Consider the following 14381-nt stretch of genomic DNA (forward strand, 5'->3'; position numbering starts at 1 on the left):
ATACTTAATTGCTTCTGTATATAATACAAGTATATTATTTAGATGTTAGAGCATCTGGAATGCATACAGTATAAATTAATAAATACATGGAAGCTGTATCCTAGTATTCTTGAAGGTTGTTTTATTTATAATGTTGTGGCATTTTCATTAAACTACAAGGATATGTCACATATCTACATCACTGATAGTAGGCTGCTGGCATTAGTGCATTTAGATTAGATACACATTTTGACCACTGTGGATGATAACGAGCTGCTGTGTGCTGTAGGATACATGCTGTATGATATGCCAAAGAGGTTTGCAGTTATTTTCTAAGTTTCATCAGTACGAACAATAAATCTAGAAATGAGAGGTGGAAATCCTTGTTACAGGCTCTCCTTCATACCAAGGTCTCTCCCCCAATTCTTCACTTCCTAATTCAAGAGCCATCTAATAATCTGTTGTTTCACTTTAATGTTTCTAACTTTTGACTCTGTTAAGAGTTGGACTGGACCACTGTAATGATTTTATTCACAAGCAGCAGCACCACATCCACTATTTATATTAACATATATTATTGCCATTAATGCTATTTTTAAAGAACATATGGTTTGGATATGTTAAAGAACTGGACTCTAACCAGTAATGTCCTTTTTTGCTATCAGGCTGTAAGAAATGCCTCACAGGTTATAAAGTAATCCAAGAAATAGAACCGTATTGGAATTGTAGACCTTGTTGGTTTTTTTCCGAAAAAAAAAAAAATTCATATGTAAAGTATGAATGAAACTATCCCTTCATAAACTGGATTTTCGTCGTGTAGGGAAAGAGTTTAAATTTAAAAAAAAAAAAAATAAAAAAAATAAAAAAAAAAAAAATTAGAGATAATTCTGTCAGAACCTGAGAATTCATCCATCACAGTTCATTAATACTACCGAACCTTATTTTTAGCATTTCCATAGAACTAAGAGGTGAACATATCCACCTAGGCTGCAGCAAGAAGAAACTTCCTCTAAGCATGTTCCTAAACAGCTTCCAAGGGAAAAAAATCATGTCCCAGTGGGACAAGCGAAGCCTGTCTGTGATGTTGGCAGTGCTTTAAAGGAAAATGTTGCTGATGATGCTAGAAATCTCTGTGGATAATGGTAAAATCTCCTCTCTAATGCAAAAAAGCASGTCTCTCTTGCAAAACTGACTATACAATTAAAAAAGCTTTTTTAGAGAATGGAGAGGTCCTTTCTATGGCTTTCTATAGTAAATGTTGCTTATGTAACAATTTTTTTAAGTTGATGCCTTGCATTGAAATGCTGCCCTGCCTTACTCCATCCACAAAGGGAACTAGGAGCATAAGGGAGATAAAGAATAAAATGGAAGCTGGAGGAAGAGTGTGAGTCACCTCGTGAAATAGATGAACAAGGATGAAATGTTGCAAGGTGTTAACTTTCAAAAAGCTGTATTTCAAACACTAACTACTTCATCTCAAAGCTAAGTGGAGCACTCAACAAATCACAGAAATATCTGATGAATAAGAAAAAAAGTGATGGGAAATGTGCATTGTTCCCCTTATTTCTTATCCTCTGTGTTAGCATTTACTCCTCGTGCAGAGGGTTTATTACTCTGCCAAGAAAAAGCATTGCCCTTGACTGTTTTTCAAAAACAGCAAAAAGGAATGGCTTGTTCAGGATTACATCCAGATATGCCCCATCATCCTTCTGTGCTGCGGGGTCTTCTGACTGATCTGTTCCATTGCTGGCCAGTTTGAAAAAGGCTTTATTTATTACCTATAAGGAAAAACATATGAGTAACTCTGGAGTCATCAGAGCACAATCATGACAGGACTAACGAGAGTTTCAGTAAATGCTAAAGTACATTGTACTCCATGGATGCTTAAAAAAATATGTTTTAGGAGTACTTGTTCTGTAACATGTGCCAAAGCTGTATAACTGCTTGTACCGTGGGCTGGTCTGTGACCTTGTTACCCTTGTGTCATGGTTTAACCCCAGCCAGCAGCTCAGTACCACGCAGCTGTTCATTCCTCCCACAACTGGGCAACAACTGAAACTCTGTGTTATCAACATTGTTCTCCTACTCAATCCAAAACATATGCTGAAGGTGATACCAAGTCCCCTACTAAATATGTCCCCTACGTGGTTCTGACTGCTTTGTTCTAGGTAAATTTATTCTACTTGGGAGGCTGAAACTGTGTAGGAGGCATATTTTTTTTAAATGCCAGTGATATGTACCGTACCTTTCCAACTGTTAGACTGGCGTTGCTTATCTTACTGAAATCTGCCCCCTTCCCCAGCAGTGCAGGCAGTTCCATATCTGCAAGAAGCTCCTGTAGATCAGAGCTGTCTTCTATTATTAATGCTGGCAGTGTTAATTTAATTTCTCTGCAGAAAGAGGGAGAAAGGCATGTGAGTGCTTGTTTGTCGCTGTGAAAGCATTGTGGTTGGGCATCCTGGGGAATGGACATGTGAAAACACCTGCAAGAAATGCTGGGTGTGTGGGCCCAGACACAATGGGAGCCCCATTATTGTTTCCAGGTGTGAATTCACCCAGACTTCACCCTGGATCTGCTGCTAAACCCCAGACCATCCCACTTCATAGGTGGAATGCAAAGGGACTTGCTCCTTTCTTTGAAACACCCCAGATGAAAAGCTAATCCCACCGAAGTCAAGCTCCTTGGAAGTGAAGCCCTTGGGTGTGCAGGGGTTTCACTTTGTGATTGGTAGAAAGGCTTCCCTGGTAGGATCCAATGCCAAGTGAGCAGGCAGACCTGTGTGGCTCAGCCCATCCCATCCAGCTCGATGGGAGGGTGCATGTTCCCCCTTCCCTACCTTGAGGACAGCTGCTGGAACCAGGCTGAGGACTGCCATGTCAGCTCGGGCTCCATGTGCTCCAGGTCGCTGCCATTGATGGGCTGCAGCAGTACCAGCAGCACTGTGTTGCTGATAGGGACTTCCACCACAGAAAAGGTCCCATTGGCATCAGTTTTGTACTTGAATGTCCCCGTGATTGACAGCATAGGGACCGAGACCTTTGTGTTTGAATCCACCCAGAATTCCTGAGGCTCTTTAAGCTGGAAGGCTTGCGTAACATTCACTGAAAAGGAGATTGAGAAAGGAGAAATTRATTTTTGTCTTTTTTCCCTCCTTCTTCCCCTTAGACGTTGCTTTTAAGAACAACACATTGTGCCTTAGAGAAGGACTGCGTGTATAAAATCACATTTATCTACTGTAAACATATATACCTGTGCAAGAATAGCAGAGATTAAAAATCTTGAAATTCTTTGGTGGAATTACGGAATTAGGAAAACAGATGTATATTTTGTAGTAACTCCTTCCATTAAATTAATTAATATTGGTGTATTAATTTAAAATAAAAGCTGGTCTAGATTTCAACTAATCTGTCCTGCAATAAATCCAGATAATAGCTGCACGCTAACATATTTAATATGCAGTAAGGTTTTGTTTTAAATCATATGAACACTTGCCTTCTAAATGAACTTGCATTGAAAGAGCATTTAGGCACTTTGACCTACTGTAACTTCACCAAAGGAAGCAGCAGGTTGGAGATGGGGAAAGTGTAAGCAAAACAGAATAAGGAGGTAGAGTTGTTCCCCTTTTTATTTTATTTTTTTGTAACAATAAGAAATCTATGCCTACAGTATGGAGATGATGACTGAGGTAAAAAAATACTGTTAGTCAAGGCAGAGATGGAGCCTGGGAGAGTAAAAGAGCACTCTGTAGTACTGACTTGGGAGTGCAGGAAAGAAACGTTGGATCTCTCTGCTTCAGGTGATGAACTCCATGTTCAATACATGCTTTATGTCAGCCTGACAAATTTATAGAGAACATGACTTACTGTGGAAAGTCTTCACTTAAAAAACAAAAAACAAGCAACAAAAAACCCCCAAAAGACATCCTAACAAATTTTAAGTTAAAAATGAAGTACTTGCAAATTGTCTGTTCAAGAGAGTTTAAACAGGAGGGGTGCTTAAGGTTGTGCAGTCCCACAGTGCTATTCTCATACGTTTTGCAATTACTTTGCACCTAAATAAAAACCCACAAAAAACTAAACACCATGTTGATCAGTGAAACTTGAACCTGGTATTCTGCATTGAATTAGGAATGGCAGACCCTGCTTGGCAGCAAGTGTGCAAATGTGAAAAAAACTGTGTGCAAGTGAACAACACTTGAGACCACAGGAATATTAGCTCTTATTTTGTGTTGATTTCTGTCACTTCATCAATCTGCTGGCTGTTAATAGCATTCTCAGAGCTTATATAACATGTTTCAGAGAAAAAAAATATACTTTCTGCTTTTTGCAGCTGTAGGGACAGAAATGGAGCTTGACCGCATCAGCTGTCATGGATGCCCTTCACAACCAAATGGCAAAGCAAATGCTAAAGTCACATTATGTGTTTATTAGAAGATAGCTGCTTATGTAATTCTTTTGTTCTTGAGCCAATTTTATCCATCCCACGTGTGGAGACTACAACATCTCAAATGCACCTTTCTGAGAGAAAGACCTGACCCAGTGAGTTCGACCCTTGAGCCTGTGTTTCTAAGCTTATACAAATTACAAGTTTTCAATACAGAACAAGAGGAAAAAGTGGTTCTACTAAAGGTAAACTCTGCTCTTGTGACCATGCCCAAGTTCTGCAACACAGTTACTTTTGCAAAGAAGAGAAAGCTGATGCCCACAGCTCGCTAAGAGAATGACAGCACCTATGAAAGGCAAAGAAAACCTTACATCCAGTTTAGAAGTGGGAAGATGGAGGTACAAAAGTGCTTCCTGGGCACTGCAACTTGACCTTTAGCAGTATAGACACACTCAGGAACTTAGGGCTCACTGAAACACTGAAAATTTTCTGAAATATTGTCACACCTAGGCAAGCTGCCTGAGATGCGCAGCCTTTAGTATTGCATTCAGTCAAGAGGATCTAGGAAAGCAGCTACACTCAGAAGAGAAGGCTCAGTTGCAGTGCAGGGGGATTTCTGGGACAGCAGCATGGAATGACCCTAGGTAATGAACAGTCAATGAAAATAATTGCCTTATTTCTTCTAGATTTGTGCAAGCTGCCCTGTTTCCATAACTGATAAAACTTTTGGTTCCTAAGACAGATGTTGTCTCCAGACTTCTGTGTTTAATAGCCACTAGAGAAGTCATCTCCATTGTATTTTTTAGCCTTTTTTGTATCTGTACCTCTGGCCTGCTACCCACAGCTCCTCTGGCTGCCTTTAAATCTACTTCATTGTCATTTTGGTTGGAGACCGCTTATGACATTTAGTTCCTTTGCACAATTCTTTCTCATGCATCTTTCCACACCTTTCCTAATCCTTAAGTTTCCTGCACAATGAAAATTCCTCGGAGGCCATCTCCCTCCTCCTCCTTCCCGGTTACCCTTGATGGCTCATGGCAGAGTGCAGGCAGGACCCCTGGCACAGCGGTGGGGAGCAGAGGTCCAGCCTTTCACCTGAGCCCTTCCCATTCCCCACCGGCCAGGCGTGACCTTGCTTCCTTCCTGGGAGCAGGGTTACTGCCCATCCTTCACCCTGCCTGTTCCCAAAATGAGCGGGGCTGCCTCGTACCTGCCAAGCGGGCGTCCATTGCAAACAGCAACTCGGCAGATGGGTCGATGTCTGCCAGTAAGCCCTTGCTTTGACCCTTGCTCTTGGCCTCCACAAAGGCATTTATTTGTTTTGCTGCCTCGCCTGGATTTGTAAAGTCAACAGCTCGGGCGTAGAAGGCATCGACGTTGGGGAGCAAGTTCTCCACGAACAGCTGGAACAGTGGTATGCCAGGGGCAGAGAACAGGCTCAGTGTCTTGGAAAAGAGCAGATCTTCATGCTCAGTGTTCACAAGCCTTTCAATCGTCCTCAGGTTGGAAAGGAAAATCTTTCCGATTGCCGTGGAAGTGCAGTCAGGGTTTCCAGAGGGGGGAACAAACCCCAGCAAACCCTGCAGATCAAGTGCTGTCTGGTTTGAGGCGCCCAAGTAGAAGGACACCAAGGAGCTGTAGAGGCTGGTTGGAGACAGGAGAACATTTTGGTCCCTCTCTGCTTTCTGCAGCGCGCTGTAAAACCGCATACCCAGGACATACACCAGGTCCCTCAGGTAGCCCCGTTCCTCCTTCCCCCAGGCATTGATGCTTGGAACTTCCAACTTGCTGTCGGTCATGTCACCTTCATATTCAGGTATGCTTTGGAACTCAGTGGAGACAGGGACAATAGTCTTTCCCTCCTGAACCAATTTTTCAAGCCTGTCACAGTCACTCTTCTTGAAAGAAAACAAGTTGAAAGGGTGGACATAGACCCGGTCACAAGTCACCACAATAAGGCAAGCCAACAAACAGAGAATATCTGCTACCAGAGTCATGTTGGAAAATTGCCTCCACGGTGTCTGCTGAAAGAAAAAATGCGGAGGAAAGGAGACTGGTCAGCCTGTTTTAAGTACAGCTTCTCTTAATTGCAGGGTGAAGTGCTAGTGCTGCGTTGGAGTTACAAAGATGGGAATTTCCATATTTAGTGGTGCTTGGTCTGACTCTGCCCCTGAAAAGCCCACGATGAGACAGACACCAGTTTCTATGGCAGCAGGTGGGGAAATGGTAAGCACAAATGTGACTGTCACCCACTGCAGTACTCTAGGGATTTAGCATGGCTGTGCAAACTGCTTATGCGCACTAACCAGAGCATGCAACTTCTACAAAACCTTGTTTTGCAAAAAATGCAACAACATTTGTTCCTGGTGCCTGGTCAGAGGCATCTCTGAAAACTGCTGCACTGAGCCTTGCTGATACACAGACGGGCTAAGCAATGTGCCTGCTGTTATGTGGGAAGTGGGTTTGGAAACCAGTTCTCTTAAGACAGAACAATCCTGCTTTGGGTGTCTAGTCAGCAAAATACTTGGCAGTAGCAGGGCATGTTATGTTTTCACAGCACAGTGCAAACATTCATTCTAGTTTCTAGGGAAACACACCCCAGTCTCCCTTACACAAATGTGCTAATGCTGAAACCCATTTTCATTGTACCTTCCATATCTGAATACAGAGTTAGAAGGGATAGGCTGAGTTTTATTCTGCTGTGCAAGCAGTCTTCTCCTGAGGTAAAAGATGACCTGCTGCTCTTGTTTTTCCTTACAAGAAGCAGAGAATTCTATTGTATGTGGATGTCACTGGTTTTGGGCACAAAGGAATCTAGTACATAGTGGGAATGAGAATGTCATGGGCCCACATACACACACACACATGTACATCCACTAACTAAAAGTTTAAAACTAAAAGTTTAAACTAAAAGTTTAAAATCTTTTAGAATTCTCTTTTCCTTTATCCATTTTTTTGATAACTAATAGCTTTGCTGTACCTTTCTTGGATTTCTAGTATACAACTTTTAATCTGCATTTTGAAATCCAGATGCAATGGAAATGATGCATCTGTAACCCTTACCATCAGCCAAAATGCTATTATTCCGAGCTGTACTTCTATTCTACTAGTAATTCCTTGTTTGTTGCAGCTTTGTCCACCCTCTTTCACCCATTCCAAGTTCTGCAGAGCTCATTGGATGGGCAAAATGCTATCAGCCTTGCCAGTACCCAAGCTCTCTGCTCTCTGCTTTCTCCAATGCTTTGTTGAGTTGCACCAGTCTGCCATGTTTTGTAATTCTGGTAGCTTGAGCCTTTTGAGAGGACACAGAGCTATGCCTGTCTCATCAGCACTTTACACAGGGTGGAAGTCCTTGGGTTTAAATCCAGTCATTCAAGACCTGGCAACTTCCCAGCCTGATTTACAATGTATAATCATATTCTTTCCCCTATTTCATGCCTGACAGTATCCCAGTTTGCAGTGTCACCACTCTCTTGCACATATAAAAATGGATCTGTGCAGATGCTTGGTAACTAGACATACCTTGCTAAGTACATATGCCTGCTAATGTACATGTCTACATTCCCAGGCTGTAGACTCCCATCTAACTGTTGGGTTTGCAAATGGAGTTTCTGTTGCTGTGGTGGTCACTCAGGATGTCTAAGTGTCTTTGTACTGAATGCCTGTGGGTCAAGCCTGAAACTATTCACTCCTCAGAGGCAATGCAGGGGAAGACCTGCTGTAGGTCTTTGTCCCCATGCCTTCACCCAGGAATTGTTCATTCCCGTTAACTCCCACTTCATCTTCTAAATTACTGTATGGGCAGCACAGTTGTACTGCTGTCCTCTCTGCTCCCTGCCTCCTCCTGACCTCCCCAACCCCACTGGTAGCTGGTGGCATGCATGACAGAGCTTATTCACTGCTTATGGCTGATTAAAAAATTATCTCGGGAGGTGCCTTCCCAACTTTGCTTTCACAGCTAGTGGATTTCCAGACTATTCTACAGATTTTTCATATTGAGATGCTCAGGAAAACGAAGCAAAAAGACACAAATTAGAAGAAATGCCCTCCCCACACTGTTTTCTCCATCATACAATTCTTTTGAGGCATTACTTAATCTTTCCTGCACAGCAGGGAAGGTGACCCTGTGCCACTCAGGCAGGCTGTGCCATTAGGCACCATTGGCATGCATGGTTACTTCTCCCTGGCTGCCAGAGCCCCACTGTCAGCGTTTGTTCCATGAGTAGAATCAAGAGGAGCAATTCTCACTGCCAAGCCCTTACCCTAAGACCCATCTGTGGAAAACCAGCGTGGTTTATTTTTCTAAAGAAGAGAGCCCGGAGCCTTTAGAAAAGCATGAACATCTGAGTCGAAAAAGTAACATTCAAAGGAAATCCAGTAAGAGTGGTTACTCGCCTCTGTCCTGGGGGTGTCCCCGCTCCCCGAGCCCTCCGACGTTACTGTCCCTCCGGCGAGCTCCTCAGGACACCTCTCCCCGCCCCGGGGCGGTGGGACTGCGGGCGGAATGCTGCCCTTTCCCCACCGGCAGCATTGCGCAAAGCTGCTTTACATCACAGCCTGGGGGGCCAAGAAAAGCGACCTCAGGCCGGACTGAGCCCAATGAAACCTCAGCCCGGCTCAACACCGGCTGCATAGAAAGTTCCAGGGATGGACACACAACCTTTAACCAGACCCACCACACCTGTATACCCTGCAGTTACACATTTACTAGGACAGACACAGGCATCTTACCATGCAGAATAACTGATTATAGGAGCTGAAAATACCCCATTTTCTGCCAGACTGAAAGGAGCACAGGTTTCTTTATACTTATATTTGCTGTACAGTTGAATCAGATTTTTGTCTTCACAGATAAATTGCCTTTAATCTCTACCTTGCAGCCTGAGGACTCACCAGTGTATGAGGCATGTATGCTACTGCAGAATAAAGTGATTAAGCTCTCAATTTTTACCCCTTCTTTCCCTCTTGATCTGTTCAAAATGTTAAGGCTTTGTTCTTTCTCCTCTTCAACAAAATGTGTTGAAATGGAGACGATGAAAGCCAGATAGGTGAGGTTGCCAGAGCTGGATCACAAAGACTTCATCCCTCCCTGTCTCAGCCTCCCAAGACCTGTTTGGGAAAAGGGGTTGGGATTTGCAGATCTTTCTGCTACTTTTGAAACAATCTTTCAATCTTGGTGTGCCCTTTCTTCCTATTTAAGCAAATAAACAGTGAATCAAAGCAGGGATAAAGCAATTGGTTAGACTGGGTCTTGTTCAATGACCCTGTTATTCTTTGTAATTAAGATCTCATGGCTCTAACACCAGTAGGGCTGATTTATCATCTGTGCTTCAATTTCAGAGGGCCAGTCAGGCATGACTGGTACTGCAGTGCCCAGCTACACGTTGGATTCAAGGAAAGAGCTGAGACAGAGGGATATTTTCAATGTTCCGGGGCAGCTGGAGCTGCTGTAGATGAACGTGGAGACAGAAACAGCTGAGTCCTGCCAGCTCAAGGGCTCTTTGCCAGGTGCCTAATGCCAAAGAGATGAGAAATTTCTGTCTCTGCAGTCCTGCTTTTCATTTAAACAATCTGAATACCTTCACTTTAATGAGGTCCAAAAGTGTTTCTGAACCCAGGCTTGTATACCATGCTATCATGCACTGAAGGCTTAAACAAACACCTTGAAATATTCAAGGGGTTTTGTCCTCTTGCTGCCTGAGCATCTCAGTTGAGGAAGCATCTGGCCACAGAACAATCCCTGAGCATTTTTACCATCTCCAGACAGCTCTAAAATGCTTCTAGCCCATCAAAGGATACAGGCAAAGGGAGAAGGCATTCCTCCATGAAAAATGCATATTAATAACTCAGCTAAATGCTAAGACAGCAAGTTAGATTTCAGGTTGCAGTCCCCCTTCTTTCCTGTCTGCCCTGGAGAGTCCTTCCCACAGGCAGACCTAGGGAGACAGCTGGTCCCTCAGAGGCCAGTGGAGCGGCGGGTGGGATGTGAGCACAACCCAAATCTCCTGCACCACCACCTGAGGCATTGGGCAGTGCACAAATGGCCAGACCCCACTGTGCCTGTGAGCTGTAGCTGGTCTGCTGTGTACCCCTAGATGAGGCTTGAACACAGGCAAAATGAAAACTCAGTCCAATAATCTCTGTATTGGGGACACAAAAATAAAGGCTGTTTCATGGAAGGGCACCTTTGTTTCATAAAACTCTGAAAAGTATCCTAATTAAAAAGAATTACTGGCTTTGGCTAATAAGCTATGAGTGACACTAATAACATATAGTACAGTTGTCAGACATACCTGTTTGCTGTGGACAATAAACACTGAAATCACAAAAACCTCAGCCGCTGTATTTTTTTTTCCTTAAATCACTATGCCTTTGTGCTGTAGAATCCAGAGGATGTTGTTGTTTGGGTATCTCCTGCTTCCACCTCCCCTGAAGGTCATGACCAAGGTGCGCTGCAGCTCCTGGTATCCTTTTGCTGCAAGTACCAGCCCTGTGTCAGGCATCCCKGACAGAGAATGCTGGCTTGAAGAAGGGAGGGAGCAGGAGGCACCTGAACAACAACTGCAGCATGCTGGTCTAGTGGCTCTGTCACATAAAGAAAGTTCAGTTAGTTGAACTTTCTCAGGGTGTTGAGCCAAGTTGACCTTTGGGTCTCTTTCAGTGTTTGCGCACTCTGTTCTATTATTTCCTGTTGATAAAAAAGTTGTCAGTCTTTAGGGAGCACAGAAGTCTACCTTTTGCCCCCCACCCTTGCCACCCCAACAATAAAATAACCTAATTAAAATGCCTACTTCTCCAGAAAACGAAGTTTCATCAGGAAATGTTTCACCACAGGGATGTTTCACCCTCCTGCTTCTGGCCACTGGGAATTTGGCTGGCCCCAGTAATGAGGGAGAACCTTTGATTTCACTTTATGTTCATGCACTACTACAAAGCTCAGACACAGTTCCTTCTCTCATTCACCAGTCTCTTATGCTCACTCAATTCATATTCCCCTATTAGGATGCATCGCACACCAGCATGCATCTTAGATCTTTGTCTTTTATCTTCTAACATTTCCTTCTAAAGGAGAAGGTTTCAGACTATGAAGAACATACACCCGCAACACATTTTATCCTAGTAGTACTTAATTACAGTTAGTCTTTCATTTTACTTCTTAGCCATTTTTAAGCAGGAGTGCATGAACATTATTCCAATTACTGTATGTGGACTCTGCTGCCAGGCTTTTTTTGTTGGGTTACAATGGTTTTAGAAGCAAATGTGTGCTTAAAGATAGAGCTTCGACTTTAGAAAACAAAGTCTCTTTCCTGCCCTTCAGCTCTGGTGTCCAAAGATTTTGCCCCTTAAAGGGAGCTGTGAAAGAAAACCTGAACTGGGCCAAATTTGGGCAAAAAGCTTTCTGCCAACAAGGAACCAAAGAAGGTGAAAACAAGGCTGTTCCTACAAGCACCCCGTATCTAACACAAGCCTGTGGCCCGTGCAGGTTTCCTAATTAATGTCTCCCTGCAGCAGCCACAGTAAAGGTACAAACACAGACCTCTCAAACCTGTTCTTCAGCAGTGATGTGTGTGCTCTCCTGGTGCCCCACTCTCTGATTTTGGAGGGGTGCTTGGCTCTCCCTTTTATACCCACTCTTGCACAAGCCGGGCCCGCCTCCCTCCCCCCACCACTGCCCTCATTTCTCTTCAAAATCTGCCTCTGTTTTTCCTGCTTGTTATTCATGGTGGCTGCTGAGAGGGAGCAAACAGGGGTGGAAAAACACTGGTGCTGCAGCTATGGGTGCAGCCATCCTAGAGATCAGATCTCATGGTCAGCCTCCCTGTTCTGAAGTGCTAATGTGGAAGCACCCCCCTGCCCTTTGAAAAATTTCCCCGTGACGGTGCTCCAGCAGTTCTTCATGTAAATACTGCTGAATAGGCTTCAGAAATTTTCACCCTGTGAGAGGAACACTAACCCTACAGACAGCAGCATGTAATTCGGTCCTGAATGGGAAAATATTTTTGTCCAAGCTGGAATTTTGACTAATAGATCAGGCAGCTATTCTTTTGCCCAAGAACATTGCATCTCCACTTTGTCAAAAACTGTTTTCATTTATCCGAATTGTTCTGGGAAAAGCTGTAATCAGAATTCAGCACTTTGTGTGGACACAATAGTAAATATTTCATCCTGTTTTGTTCCATTTGTTTTCCAGCTTTCCCAAATTTTGCTCTGAGACATGAACTCAGAAGGGTCAGATGTACTCCTGTGATGATGTTCTTGTCTCCTGCAAGGTAGCAGTCCTGGAAGAGGGATAATAAACTACCTTGCTCACAGGCTCAGACCACAGACCTTCACATGAAGTCTTCCTAACTTGAGTTGGCATGACCGACATACATAAATAATGAAATAGTATATGGCTAATTTAGACTTAATAGCATGTACATGGCATATATAATTCATTACTAAATTTGAGGGTTTCTTTTATTAACCTAAAAGTACCTTGAGTGAGAAACAGGCAACAAACTGTTTATATAGCCTATGGTTTGACATTGGTAATTGTAAACCTTTACATCCCACCAACATTCACAGTCTTCCCTCTCTCATCTATTTTGGTAAGGGAACGTGTCCTGGGGTCTGAACAAGGCCCCAGATTGAGAGGGCAAACAGGCACTGAAAAAGGACAGGGAGGAAAGGAAAAAGAGGATGCCTCTGTGGGAGGATCTGACTAAAGGAAGACTGGGGACTATTTTTTCATCAGCTGATGCAGTGGTCACCCCAGGTGTGACAGCTGGTCATAAAGGTAGAATGGAAGGACCATTGTTTGTAAGACATCCAGGTAAAAATCTAGGTAGAGCAGTAGAGTGGCTACAGAAACCAAAACATTCCAATTTGGAAGAGAATCCACTGGTATGGGAAGCATAAACATAAAATGCTGAAGGTGAATGGAAAGTCTTGAATCACTGTTTCACAACACTCCCAGAATCAGTGGGATCCCAGTAAAATTATCAGGAAAAAAACGTAAAGGAAGCACTCTTTTGCATGCTTGAACTGCAGGATTCTACAGGATGCTGCAGAGACCAAAGGTCTTGGTACAAAAGGAGATTAAATGAAATAGCAGAGAGCATGGTCGTTGGCCTCTGCAGAACGTGATGGTCCAGGTGTGATTGCTAACTCGAGAAATCCCCAGACAGACAGCTGTCATRAATTTTGGTGGATCCAGCATCTCTCATGCTTCTCTCTAAGGGCTTGTCTTCAACTTGCAATAGAAACGGAGATGGCTGAGCTGAGGCCAGCATATGCTGGGGCATTTTCCAGCACAGACTGAAACCACTCTTTCAGTAGAGTGGTACTAATGAAACACTACACTCAGCAAATCTGACCTTCAGCCTTGGAATTGCTGGAATCTGTTCCTGTGCACAGAGCACTTAGGAATGTGCTGCTATCTCTTCAAAATCTACATAAACCCTGAAAAATATGAACCATTTTCAAAAACTGTGGGTAGGCTCTTAATTAGACACATTTCAGTTTTTTCTCTTTTAATCAGGGTATGTGTTCTAACTGCAGCAGAGTTACTGCAATGAGATTTAAAATGTGTCTCTGCCTCTTGCCAGACCGATGGGGTCTGTTCTAACTTCAGCTGCACAGAGACTATTTGGTGACTTTTTCCAGACTGAATAAGTAGGAAAGAAGAAGTACCACTCTGGCAATGTGTCAGAGAAGTTTCTATACTTTAGCAAACCAATTTTCCCCATTCTGTGAGAATTGTGGCATGCTGCCATGGGACTGATTTTATTTGTTTATTTTTGCTGTCTCTGGTGGGGAATGGCAGTGCAAAGTAATATTTTTTTCAGCTGTTTTAATGAAACAGGAATAAGTTGCACATGATTTTTTTCTGTGTTTTCTCTGTATGCCTGACCTCTGTCCTTGCTGGCTGGAACCACCTTTCTGTGAAAGCTTCTGGTGAGCATGAGGGATGTACTCAGCTTGCCCAATGTTTTGTGCAAAAAGGATTGCAAAAATGTTTTTCAATAATAACATT

General features: G+C 43.3%; 1 protein-coding gene across 2 annotated transcripts; it reads right to left on the bottom strand.

Moving 5' to 3' along the window:
* Window positions 1-832: 832 nt before the first annotated feature.
* Window positions 833-9003, bottom strand: AGT (angiotensinogen). 2 transcript variants are annotated; one of them, XM_057373638.1, is made up of 5 exons: window positions 8759-9003; window positions 5574-6384; window positions 2817-3081; window positions 2225-2369; window positions 833-1757 (listed from the first exon to the last, which is right to left on the bottom strand). In XM_057373638.1, the coding sequence occupies exons 2-5, from the start codon at window positions 6358-6360 to the stop codon at window positions 1566-1568; spliced, it is 1389 nt and encodes a 462-aa protein (XP_057229621.1). In that variant the 5' UTR covers window positions 6361-6384; window positions 8759-9003; the 3' UTR covers window positions 833-1565. The 2 variants fall into 2 exon arrangements, with proteins under 2 accessions (XP_057229621.1, XP_057229620.1); XM_057373637.1 differs by having other exon boundaries at window positions 5574-6387.
* Between the last annotated feature and the right edge of the window lie 5378 nt (window positions 9004-14381).

This window comes from Malurus melanocephalus, unplaced genomic scaffold (assembly GCF_030028575.1).
Source record: "Malurus melanocephalus ecotype Western Australia unplaced genomic scaffold, MMel_1.1 scaffold_203, whole genome shotgun sequence".
Classification (NCBI taxonomy): domain Eukaryota; kingdom Metazoa; phylum Chordata; class Aves; order Passeriformes; family Maluridae; genus Malurus; species Malurus melanocephalus.

Bases quoted from the DNA above. Each gene is read 5' to 3' on its own strand.
- AGT (XM_057373638.1), bottom strand. From the start codon at position 6,360: ATGACTCTGGTAGCAGATATTCTCTGTTTGTTGGCTTGCCTTATTGTG. The intron at 3,082-5,573 runs GTACGAGGCAGC...TCTCCTTTTCAG, and splicing joins AATGGACGCCCGCTTGGCAG to TGAATGTTACGCAAGCCTTC. The intron at 1,758-2,224 runs GTACGGTACATA...TTTTCCTTATAG, and splicing joins CCAGTCTAACAGTTGGAAAG to GTAATAAATAAAGCCTTTTT.